This window comes from Pseudovirgaria hyperparasitica (genome assembly GCF_010093815.1).
Source record: "Pseudovirgaria hyperparasitica strain CBS 121739 unplaced genomic scaffold EJ05scaffold_13, whole genome shotgun sequence".
In the NCBI taxonomy this organism is placed as follows: Eukaryota; Fungi; Ascomycota; class Dothideomycetes; order Acrospermales; family Acrospermaceae; genus Pseudovirgaria; species Pseudovirgaria hyperparasitica.
In genome coordinates, this window is record NW_022985561.1 from 509701 (window position 1) to 521462 (window position 11762).

General features: G+C 48.8%; 5 protein-coding genes across 5 annotated transcripts; 2 read left to right on the forward strand and 3 right to left on the reverse strand.

Moving 5' to 3' along the window:
• Window positions 1–2422: 2422 nt before the first annotated feature.
• On the reverse strand, window positions 2423–3282 carry EJ05DRAFT_493992 (HET-domain-containing protein; the record flags this gene model as incomplete). The annotated part of the gene is made up of 2 exons (XM_033746155.1): window positions 2423–2468; window positions 2534–3282. The coding sequence occupies 2 exons, from the start codon at window positions 3280–3282 to the stop codon at window positions 2423–2425; spliced, it is 795 nt and encodes a 264-aa protein (XP_033597921.1).
• A 392-nt stretch (window positions 3283–3674) lies between these two features.
• EJ05DRAFT_502930 (uncharacterized protein) lies at window positions 3675–4460 on the forward strand (the record flags this gene model as incomplete). The annotated part of the gene is made up of 2 exons (XM_033747336.1): window positions 3675–3700; window positions 3752–4460. The coding sequence occupies 2 exons, from the start codon at window positions 3675–3677 to the stop codon at window positions 4458–4460; spliced, it is 735 nt and encodes a 244-aa protein (XP_033597922.1).
• Window positions 4461–4879: 419 nt separating this feature from the next.
• Window positions 4880–6675, forward strand: EJ05DRAFT_102516 (uncharacterized protein). The gene has a single exon (XM_033738947.1). The coding sequence runs from the start codon at window positions 5300–5302 to the stop codon at window positions 6257–6259; it is 960 nt and encodes a 319-aa protein (XP_033597923.1). The 5' UTR covers window positions 4880–5299; the 3' UTR covers window positions 6260–6675.
• Window positions 6676–8393, reverse strand: EJ05DRAFT_102556 (uncharacterized protein). The gene is made up of 2 exons (XM_033738948.1): window positions 7676–8393; window positions 6676–7627 (listed from the first exon to the last, which is right to left on the reverse strand). Exons 1-2 carry the CDS (start codon window positions 8118–8120, stop codon window positions 7092–7094), a joined length of 981 nt encoding a protein of 326 aa, XP_033597924.1. The 5' UTR covers window positions 8121–8393; the 3' UTR covers window positions 6676–7091.
• A 1131-nt stretch (window positions 8394–9524) lies between these two features.
• EJ05DRAFT_502933 (uncharacterized protein) lies at window positions 9525–10862 on the reverse strand (the record flags this gene model as incomplete). The annotated part of the gene is made up of 1 exon (XM_033747337.1): window positions 9525–10862. The coding sequence occupies one exon, from the start codon at window positions 10860–10862 to the stop codon at window positions 9525–9527; it is 1338 nt and encodes a 445-aa protein (XP_033597925.1).
• Window positions 10863–11762: the final 900 nt, after the last annotated feature.

Sequence of the window (11762 nt, forward strand, 5' to 3'; positions counted from 1 at the left end):
TTTTATCAGCGTCACGATATTTCGAACTACCAGGCGCTATCACCTTCATCCGCTACTTCGTAATCATTTCCACTCAGTCTCAACGGTCATGGCAGAGATTAGCCACGCCATTTCTTGTTACACCTTTCTTTGGGGATGATATCATTATTCAGCTGCAATTCCCAGAATTTTCGCGATGAGCATCACCAGAAGTCCACCCACCATCTCTGAATTGGGGTGAAAGGTTCATATGAACCATGCTAGAGAATACGACATGCAGGAACATGTCTCAGGAAGTTCCTAGTTGTACGATGTGATATACATCAGGAGGGGAAGCCGTGAAGGACGTCAAGAGCTACACTAAGTATATGCAAACAGCGTCAATTATACCGGAAGGGTAGGTGGAGAGGCTTGGCCGAGACTCTATAGTCGTTCCTCAGACTTCGTGGCGTCAATTTCCGCTGAAGCCTGAACACGCACTTGGTACTTTCATGTCAGATCGCTAATGGACCTTGACCTGCCTCACTCTTAGTAAGTGGCTGTTGTCGAAATGCACATGAGCTCGCTTTGTTGGAGTTCGTGGGACTCTGCTTATAGTGGAGGCAATTCTTGATGGTGACGTCTAGCATCTAGCATGCATGAGATTCCACAGGATTATGTGTGAACATATGAGTCATTGGTATCTAGATCATGTACGTCTTGTATACAGCATCAGAAATCCTGGCGCGGACATGGACGGCTTGTGTGAAGAGTCTACAGTGTAGAAATGGATCATAACTACTTCAGCCGTTCTCTTCCTAGCGCACCAAGTACGATCCCGAGAAACCAAGCGACGCATACGACGCCGTAGATATGATCTCTGACCCATATTTGCCATTCAGGACGCTCATAAAAGCTCATTAGAAGCCATGCTACCACAATGCGGCCTGCACGCAGCAGCCTAGGCTGCGCGACGACAAGTATGCCGTCTCGTAGAAGCGTAACCCATAAGACATCGATCAACCCTTCTCTCCAGGTCATGCTTGTTTGAGAGAAGGCCATGACGTATGTGAAAAAGCTTGTAAGCTCCCATTGTCGGTACATGATGCTGGTGCCGAATGAGGCACGAATGTGTTTGTAGAGCGGGTCCACGCCAGCAAGGGCTTTTGGTGTAGTATTCCACATTCGATAATAGATTCGAGTCGTATTATTGTTGTTTATGTGTGCTGCCAGTAAAGGTGCACTAATGTAGACCAAACAACTTCGAAACCAAACCAGAGGAGTGCGACCCACGGGTAGGTTGAAGATGCCATAGAGATTGACCATTGACGTTATAGAATAGTTGAAATTCGAGGAGATGAATGAGTCCCAGATGGTGTCGTTCATGAGGATATTGGAAATGTCCCAGCCAAAGATTACCAGGAAGCAGCCATGCATGAGAGGGACCAAAAGAGTATACCATATGTACGGCCATAATGTGCTGCAATCTATGGTGTCCACTTTGGCCACCCAGAATGACTCGCTAAGTACATCGTCCTTATTGAGGGTGACCCTGAATGCCAATTTATTGTTGGCCCATACGAATTTTGTCAATGGAAGACTGTGTATTAAAGGATCTTCTTTGAAGCGAATCATGGTAGCACCAGCCGCATTTTCGTGGCCTGTATCCGGAGGTTCCCCTTGATGTTGCAACATTTGGGTGTCTCTGTCATCACATGCATGCGCAGCGATACGCACGGCAGGAAGAATCTGATAATTGCCATCCATAGATGCTTCAATCCCGTGAACATCAGCAAAAGTCTGGCGCGTATCTGGACCATATTTAAACATAACATGTACATCATATGTGGATGCTACGTTATTTCTATCGATGTGAGGGACCCTCAAATGTGCATCCATACGTAGGGCTCTGCGATCACCCGGATCCGAAACAGGTTGACAGAATTTCAGTTCTTTGTTCCAAAATGCTTGCGGGTATGCTGAGTGAATCCAAGCCTCCGGAGGTGGCGTACCTGATTGTGACTGATGACGTCTTGTCCACGAAGGTAGCTCAAGGCGTAATTTTGTGTGTCGCATAGGTTTCGTAGCCCCAATTAGCTGTTCAACTTGTCCAAGAGCTGGCGCTAGATCTGCCTCTCGTCGAATTACGATTTTGCGCCGGGGAGGCTTTTCCACTTTCTCCTTCTTTCGGAACTCGGACCAATCAACTTCAGTACAGCGGCCTTCAGGGGTAGGAACAACACAATATTCCTCTGGACCGGATGGTTGAAGATTCAAAAGGAATACTGAAAAAGGACTGTTGACCGACCGACAGTCCAGAAGGACCCTATAACGGTCATGCGCTTTGGTCTCCTGCCAAAAGTCAAACGTGCGGTAACCGGGAAGATCTATCTCTAGCCCACGGTTACTCATATAGAACGCCGTAGGTGCTGAAGACGTATTTCGGATGATGTGTCCTCTGCCTTCAAAGTGGTCTGGCGATGGAGCCAGGAGTAAAGCTATACCACTTCCTGGGTATCCCAGAAGTCCCTGTCCACCTGCTTGCAGCGAGGGCGACGCGTCGTTCCACGCAAACAATGATTGGTCGTCTGAATACTTGATAATTTCCTCCTGGAGACGGACAAAAGCGTTCTTACCACCCTCACCATAATGTGTCGGCATCGTGATTCCAAAGATTCCAAACAAAGAGTACGCTCGATCTTCTGGGCGAGAAGTACACCTGCCAGCTGCCCACGACATTCTCTTGGCTACACTGTACGCAGAAAGATTATTTGGGCCATCACGCAGGACTTCCTCGTCTATACTTGTTACCCGAGAAAGATCACAGGCAGAGTCTGCACGTGTGCTCAGCAGGTCCCATGTAGCATCGAAGAAGATGACTGATTTCGGAGCAATGAGCTCCTGTAGTGTCCAGCCCCGAGTGGACCAGCGGGCTTTTGAGAAGTCTATCTGACTAGGCGTTGCCGTCTTGAAAACGTCTTCGAGATAGACGTAACAGACGGTTGCTTTGGCGTACCACTCGAACATGGAGTTGATCGAAGTGGTCAGTTCGGTAGGATTCTTCTGGTCGATGCAGCATGTGTCGATCCAGACGTACTCGAGCCCATCACGTACGGCTTGAGCGACGGTGTTGCTGACCTTACTCCATCCTCGTCGACCTTTGAGGAGAGCATTTTCCTCATCACTGCGCAGAGCTATATCACGTATATCTGGATAGTAGACTTCTTCGCTTGCTTCTTGGATCCATGTGTGTGATAGAATTGCATACTTTCGATCAGGTGTCCCGTCCTCGAATAGCCAGTCCTTAACGCGCAAAAGTCTCATATTTGACTTGGAGACTTTCCGTGAGAGGAAAGCTAGCCGCGCCAGACGGCTTGCAGTGACCTTTCACGTTATATCTATACAAGAATTTCAAAGGGCCATGGCACATAGCGGGCAGAGTCTAGACCTTCGTTCAAGTCGAGATTGGCTCCTCGTGACAGCCATAGGCTACTTGAGCAAGCCACAGCACCGACTTCTTCAGCCGCACGCTCATGTTGTGCATGGAGTGCTCGAGGGCTTCCAGAAGGGTTCCACCTGAGTGACCTACCTAAGAGACCTTTGCTGACTAAAACTTGCTAAGCCACTGACCTGACAGACGATCTCGACCTAATTACCGCGAAAAAGTATCGCCTGAATATGACACCCCAAAACAATGTAGGCGCAGTGAGGTAAAGATGACTGATCAAGCGGATCTACAAGTGTATGAGCAGCTACTGCAATCGTATGAATAGCCAAAGCTAAACATTTTCAGCGTTGGACGCGACGCCCTGCGCTCCGCCGAATCCTCTCGATCGCCGTCTCCAGATCACGATAATTGTGCAACCAACACGTTTCGAGAACTCTTGAATAAGCGATTCGGTGCCATAGAAGATATAGAAATTCTAGATACACCTCCTGCATTCTCAGCGGTAGACGTTGGTGATGACATCGAAGACACTGAATTACGCTTGTTCGCATCGCAAAGTGCACCTACGAAAATTGATCTCCGCTCCCCCTCACCACCAGGTGGGGAACCAGGGTTCGTACAACCCGAAAGGCCTTTGAGTTACTATCTTGCAGAGTCACCGTCGGCACAAGACCAAATAAGGCTGGCTCTAGCAGCTGTGTCTGGAGAGGAAGTTCTCGATCGCTCACATGCGAGATGGGCGGGTTGCGCGCTGCCCTGGAGGGTCCACACTGTAATCCCCGAAACTATACTTGGTACCAAAATACATATGAGTGAATTGCAGAGGAGGAGACGTCCATCCAAGAAGGCTCGCATTGCGCTTCGTGCAAAACAAAAGGCGAAACTAATGAAGGAAGAGGAAGCTAAGAGAGCAGCGCAAGAGAAAGAACAATATTTAAGGGAGAAGAAGAGCGCGGAAAATAGAAAGAAACAATTGAAGAAGCGTGCAAAAGAGAGAGCGAAGAAAGCCGAGACTGGGATCGCTGCACGAGATATATCAATGTCAGCAGATTGAAGTTCTACTCTCAATGTGGTCGACGACCTCGACTCTACCTAGAGATGATATCCGCTCCGACGAGGTGATTAAATGCGGTCGAATTCTTAACTTGAATTACCAGGGCCCAATTTCATCCCGCTTGATTTCCATCCACCGTCAGGAGGTGGCCAGAATCATCGCATGTGAGCTTTGATAACATGGTCAGAATAGTGGCACCCGCCTCCTGATTTGTGGCACACTTTACTTTCACGTCTACGTATTGGTACACAACACTATTGTAGTGCGCTCTCCCGGCCTTTCTTCGTGCACATAAGCTCGTAAGGAGAACCAGCTCAATTCAACTAAGAGTCATTGAGACAACGTTATCACTGAAAAGATTGTCATATGCGAGGCAATCTGCCAAGTGATAGTCGCCGAGCTTCTGAATAGGAAAATCTCTATTGAAGGTGTGTTTTCGTCTCGTTTAGGCTACTCGATACATACCATGGAGTCTTTCGCATTGTTCACAAAATTCACGCAATGAAATCCCTGTTCACTTCGTCTCCGTGAATACGGTTTCACCTCCTAACTCACACGAGTTCTCAATAGGGCATCATGTCAATGGAAATTATATAGAATTGAGCTGTGGTGAATAGCGTAGGCCTCTTGCTTGCATATAAATACAGCTTCACCCTGCCTCTACACAAGTTTTTCTTCTTTGTCTACAAACCTGATCCGCTGCTGTCAAACATCAACTTTCATCTCGCAAGCTTGCACTTTTTCACACTTCTTGCCTTCATCAAGTCGACATCTCTCATATCCAACGCGCCGAATCGTCAGAACAAACAATCAGCAAGATCAAATCCTTCACTACCATCATGTTCCCAGCACGAATCTCCCAGTTGGCCCTCTTCATTGCCTCCGCCACTGCCCTCTTCAAGCAGTGGTGCATGGCCTACCGGTACCCCCGGACGGTCTCATATGCCGATCTCTGTGAGGATACCTGCGTGGTCGTCAGCCAGATCCTCCACCACTTCTTCACCGCCGCCGCCGGCTTCAGTATCGAGGCCAAGGGAAACCTTGAGCACCCCGTCCGGGTACGCCTCACCAAAAAGCACAAGAAAACGACCATTCCCGCCGACCAGATCTACGAATACCACATCAAGCACTACAACCCCTCTCTCGTTGCGCCGTCCTGGGCTGGTCCCAGCGACATTTCCTCCTTCTGGGCCCTGGTGCTCGCCATTGCCTCCCCGCCGCAAGTGCGCGCTCTGTGGTGCCCCGACACCACCGACAACGAGCTGCACGCGTATACCAAGCGCGTCATGACAGAGGAGGGAGTACGGGCTGGTCCCGTACTCATCATCAACAACGACAAGATGGAGTTCTTCTGGTTTTCTGCTGGCGCCAGTGGCGCATACTGCTGGCTCGACCGCACCAGCTTCGGCGTCCCGGTGGATCCGTCGGTGCAGCTGGCTCCCGGCCGCCTCGGCCATGTGGAACTCTTGATGCGCGGCTTGCTCAAGCAGGAGACATGGTTGGGTGTCGGTCGGGGGTTCAGTGGGGTGAGGGTGGGGGAGAAGGGTAGGGTGGGGACGAGGAGTCTGGATGTCAGATGTCCTCATCCGGAGAGGACGTGGGCTTTGGAGGTTGGGGGTGAGGAGAGAAGGGGTGAGGCGGTGCTGGAGAGCCCGCCGATGAGCCCGCTGACGGAGGTGGGGGAGGAGTTGGTGGAAGAGAGGCGTGGTGAAGAGGGGGGGAGGAAGAGGAAGAGAGAGGTGGAAGTGGATGGAGGCCCCGATGGGGAGAGGGCGGCGAAGAGGGTGAGGTGGGAGTGAAGGGGTGGGAGAGGTGGACTCTCTACCCCAGTGAGGGGGGTTCAGCGGTTGGTAACGAGAAAAGTTCTTTGATTTCGAATACCACAATGATGATTCCTTCGCCAGCGCTGCTGGCTATACCCAAAATTAAGGTCTCAACCTTGTGTCTTAGTGATTATGTTTTGATCATGGTCTTCGAGTCTAAGCTATCATCTTCCTTTACTACTAATCATGTTAGGTTAAGATAACTAAAGGATTGACTAGACTACTCAACGTACTATGACATCCTTTGACTAGCAGTATCATGGAAACGACACCCAGCACATTATCGCATATTTCCATGAACTGGATATAGCCTGAAAATAACTAGAGAATGTAGCTTTCACAAATTGTTATCACTATACATACCTTATGGTTGACGCGGCATCAAGGCCTTTTACGGTCATATCTTAGTCAATTGACTGTCGAAATCATGTTATATTTCATACTTTGAGCGTTCTAACCTCCTGGCTATGTTATGAAATAGAGTGTCAATGTTTTTAGGTGTCGTTCTCCCTTGCGAAACAGTCCGTGGGAAGAAACTCCACTACGGGACTGCGGGATTTTGTTCTGTTGGCTACCTGCCAGATATAGCTTCTAGCACATACTTTACGAAGATTCACTCCATGTTAGCTCCAAGATGATGTGCTCAAGCATCGAATTTTGATAACATCATGTCTCCTCAAATAGTATCGAAACTCCTAAAGCTAGCTTTAGGTCTGAGCTAGCAGACGTTCCTCGTCCATTTTGAATATCTGTTTGTCTGAAACTTTGACCAGCACAGCTTTCAGCAGACAGAGAATGTCATACAGCATCACTCCTCCTCCTCCTCTGCTACTGATGGCGGCGATCCTTCCGAGAGATCAAGAGACTCTGGTGTGCTACTAAGCGAGCTCACCTTGTCAGAATTTGCATCTTTACCGGAGTCAAGTTTCGCTTCCAGGAGGCGGATGGTGTTCATCTTCCTATCTGGATAGTAGCCACGCCACTCATAGGCAACAATAAGTTCGTAGCATAGACGAGATCGTGGACCAAGTGTGTTGTTCATCGGTTCCGCCATAATGTTCATGTGATGGGTGTCTCGATCAAACTCTTCGTCTGGGTTCCAGTACACGAGGTCCGCCAGTACAGACCCGCGATGGAAATGAGTAGCCATGCGGTTCCAGCCGGGGAGTTCTGCCGGGCTCCTCTCTGCGTTTATCCCGCTCAGAAGATTCATAATTCCGCGATCCAAAGCCGCCCATGCGCCATCGATCTTGCTGAATAGAGAAACATCTGGGTATTTGTAAAATGGTGAAGCCTTGTCATAGTTAATGTCATCATCGCCATCTCTCCCATGGAGATAATTTTCTAGTAAGGTGTGAGGTAGGGCTTCCGCTGATATATAAGAAAGCTTACCAGCATTGATATCTTGCAGTAGACAGACAACAGCATACCATATGAAGATAAGCTGCTCTATTTCGGTACCATCTCCCAGAAGATCGCTACCCCGCGCACGCATCTTTGTCAGAATGGTCTGCAATCTCTCATGGAGAAACCCCTCGTCCTGACCGTTCGGTAGGAGACAAGTGCGGACCGTATCCCATTGCGCGTTGATCTCTCGCTGTAGGGGTATGTCGTCAGGATTGGAGAGTGGCATATGATACTGTCCAAACTCGTCCTCTTCCTCCTGTATGCGATTGATTTTCTGGATCTTGTCAGGCTGGGTTTTGTTGGTAAGTCTCTCAATCAAATTTGCGATCGTTTCTTCGAGAACGTCGAGGGACGCCGACGTCCACTCACTGTGCCTTTCCTCTGAAGGCATCAGCCACTCAGGCGGTGTGGATGAGCTTCTGTCTGACATGGTCCAGGCAGGAAGAGATACGAAGATATGTAGAGTAGCTTGCTAATGTCGGCACAAACTGTTGAAGATGTTAAGGAGACTTGGGATCCAGCGGTATAGATCGTTCAACTCTTCTGACTGCATTATATACTGATTCTAGCAGGTGTCATAATTTTGTGATCTTTTGTTAGATCATAGACCGTATCAACCGGTATCGGGAAGCTCTTCCATTCCAAGATAGCAGTACAAGTATCGATCGTTCAATATCATCATATTCGATATTGCAACTCCTGCTCGAGAAGCATTCCTTAGGTGATGTCCAACGTTCAGTTCCAATGTGGACAAAGCTCTTAGCTTCTTCGTGTCACATTCCGGCTCTAGTGTGCTTCTGATGGATGGAATGTTAAAAAAAGTCGCCACATCGGATCAGGCTTGTGTGTCCGACCGCTTTGTCCCTGAGATATACAATCGTGTTGAACAGCGTACCGCACAGGACCCAACATTCCTGACACATCCCAACAGCTTACTGCTGGCATTCTTGTGAAACAACCTACTATTTCCCAGAGCTGCAGTCAGCGAATTCAAATATCAAGCGACAGCTCCAGTCTTCGCCCTGTAGATGAGAGAATTATGTTACGTTGTTGCCTAGAAAGCCACAGACTTTCGGAAGGGCCTCATACCACGTACTTAAAACTGGCTGAATCGCTCGCCACCCTTTGAGATCCTTTTGTCGTCATCATGCGCCATAAGAAGGAATAAACTTGTCTGCGTAATTGTTAAGAGCGAGCGAAGCTTGGGCTAATCGCGATAGCTGATTGATAAGATAATCAATATTAATAAACGTTACCTGGTAATAATTAGAAGTATTTAGTGTGCTTTCTTACTTACTAATATATTAATAAGATACTCCAATCATCAGAGCTTTTTCTGTCATCTATTTATCTTATTAGGCATAAGCTATTTATTTAGAGAAGGGTCTACATAGCTGATCCGGCTAGCTTAGAGACCGAGTTTAACATGATTAGCTACGGTGAACTTCAAGGTGCTACTGGTCTTCTAGTGTTAGAGGCTCGGTCGGCAGCTGTGATCGGATAATTAATCTCCGCACGCTTTCAGACGGTCCGTTCCATAGTCGCGGGGTAATATTAGAGCGAACGGCCTTGCCTCATTGGGACTTGGTACGGTAGTAACAGTAAGCCGCGGTGCAACAAGCTGGCCACTATTTCTGAGGCGCCTATGTTGGCTGGAAAATATGACCGGAGTCTTTGCATCAATAACATCAACCGAACATGCCTAGATCTGATGTCGGAAACACTCGTGTTTTCACATACTAGTTCGCCAGATGTACGAAGGTGTGTATACATTCAGAGCTTGTACAATGATAGCTGTAGTCTTAGGCACATTGATCTATAAACTTTTGTAATCTTAGAGAGCCCTGCAGTGCTCCCTCGCTCGCACTGACATCCTTTTGAACATGTCCATGAGTTGCTCAACTTGCCTCTGTAAATCCTTTGCATGCAATCCAACGGCGTGATAAAAGACTTCGCTCTTCGCCATAAAAGGCGATCCCTGCTCTGTAGTTAAGCTTTCACCACTATTTTGAGTGCCTCGTGTCGAGTTTGGAGATGCTGTCGATGAGCCGCCCCGCACTGTCGTGGCTCGTGCGTCGACAGGAATCTCCAGGAGGTCTTCCGTTTCCCCAAGTGATTCAAGGAGCAGAAGGGCTGCACTTTTAATCAACTCGCCGTGAGAGCAGAAACATACTTTATGCAGTTGGGCGAGGCGAAGTCCGCGATAAGAACGGGTTTCCGCAAGACGGTTAAGTGGTTGATTGAGGCTAGGATCTTGCGATAACGAAGTGACGAAATGGCGAAAAATGAATGTATATATTCGATAGAGCGTCACAAAACAGGACAGGACTAGCAGAATCGTTGGAGTGCTTAGTGCGGATATAGCACTTTCTTGAGATAGTATTCCCGTGGGCAAAAGGATACTTCGGAACAGCTGAGAGAAGTACAGAGCATCACCAACGGGGTATTCCAGCGCATCCTTTACTGGGAGTCGTGCAAGTTGCTGCTCGTATCGGTACATCTCGGCAAGAAGGTTGGTGAGATGCAGAAGAGGATCCACGCTTCCGTCTTGTTGCTCATTGTCGGTTGTAGATTCCAGATCAATTGAGTTCCCGTCCAATGGCCATGATTTCGGCGGAGAACCAACAGAGTCGCTTGTCTCTGCCCTCGCAGGGTCTTCAATAGGAGATTCGGCTGGCTGGGAACATTCTAACGATGAAGGGTCGCTGTCCATAAGCATTGACTCATTCCAGGAGTCTTGTGCCAATAGACCTCCTAAATTAGCTTCCCAATATGTTGACACAAGATCGGTGGAGCCTGGTGGCGCGGCGTATGCTTCGTCCGAGTTGAACAACTGCGCTGTCCCGTGAGTAGGTGTTGATGTGAATGATTGATAAGCCTCAAAACAATCTGGGCTGGGGTTCGGCGTCAATGCGAACACACTCGTTCCAGGAAGTGCCGTTTCTGTGGTCGAATCCTTGCATCTTGAGATATCGCTGGATGATGCTCTTGAGCGTGCGGGCCGTGGTGCGCGCGAGCGAGGAATGAAGACACAGGATTCTGCAGTCTTGGCCTTGATGCATCGTTGACAAGGTGCGCCCGGCGTAGAGTCAGATGTAGGAAGACACCGGAGCTTTTGGCCCCTACAGCGCTCGCACGAGGCGCGAAGCCGAGTGTTGTCACCTATGGACATTGCGTATCGTGATGTTGATTCTTCGGGTACCGGAGTATATATCGTTCCCAAAGATGTGAGTAATTTGCCATATCGGAGCCGTGATGTCGTCGAGCGTGCAGAGGGTAAACCCTGTTTTCTGGTTCGTCCACAGGGGCTCCGCGGGACCCTGCAGCACTCTTTCGTTGCTTGTTTCAATCTTACCAATCATGGTATTTGGTGACCATGCTGTCCCTCCAAGCTTCGAACACTATGCGGGATGTAGCGGTGTGGTATTGCACATATTCAGCATACCATGCGGTATACGTTTCTTTGGTCTTTCGAGCAATGCACCCATGGCTACGCCCATGTAGGGCGGCGGTGGCAACTTCGGCTTAAGTTTGGGCAGCGAATGATTAGTATCGACCCCCTATCCTTTGACATTAGTGATTCAATGCGAGCGATCTTTGCTGTGGAAGACAATTCGCTCATGCCTGCTCGGCGAGTAATCAGGTAAGCGCTCTTAGGTAAAATGCTCTTAGGTAAGTGTTTTCAGATGACGTGATTGTCGGCACCTGTGTATTGGAGTGATCAGCTTCTTTGATGCTTTTTGGAAAGAGGTGCAGCTGCATGGCATGGGAATTCTGAGCATCTTTCAGCAGCAGACTAGTCAAGCCACGAGTGGAGAGGCTGGTAGCGGGACATGTTTCCGCTCCAATAACACCTTCCTCGCCGCGTCTCATCTGCACATTCGCGTTGATGAGCCGCCGCAGTGAAGGATTTGTTGACAAGAAGCTATTCCGTGCGCGATCGCTGCGATCTGATTTAATAAGGTAGCAGTGTGGGCCTTGATGTCTTCGTGGCCTACATTGCTCTGAATACAATACGGGTTCAAATTCTTCGCCCGATGAAAATATGCAGCGACACGTACCTCTGCAGCAG

Excerpts from the sequence above, each read along its gene's own strand:
- EJ05DRAFT_102516 (XM_033738947.1), top strand. The coding sequence starts at position 5,300 with ATGTTCCCAGCACGAATCTCCCAGTTGGCCCTCTTCATTGCCTCCGCC.
- EJ05DRAFT_102556 (XM_033738948.1), bottom strand. The coding sequence starts at position 8,120 with ATGTCAGACAGAAGCTCATCCACACCGCCTGAGTGGCTGATGCCTTCA. Across the intron at positions 7,628-7,675 it reads ACTGCAAGATATCAATGCTG|AAAATTATCTCCATGGGAGA; the intron begins GTAAGCTTTCTT and ends ACACCTTACTAG.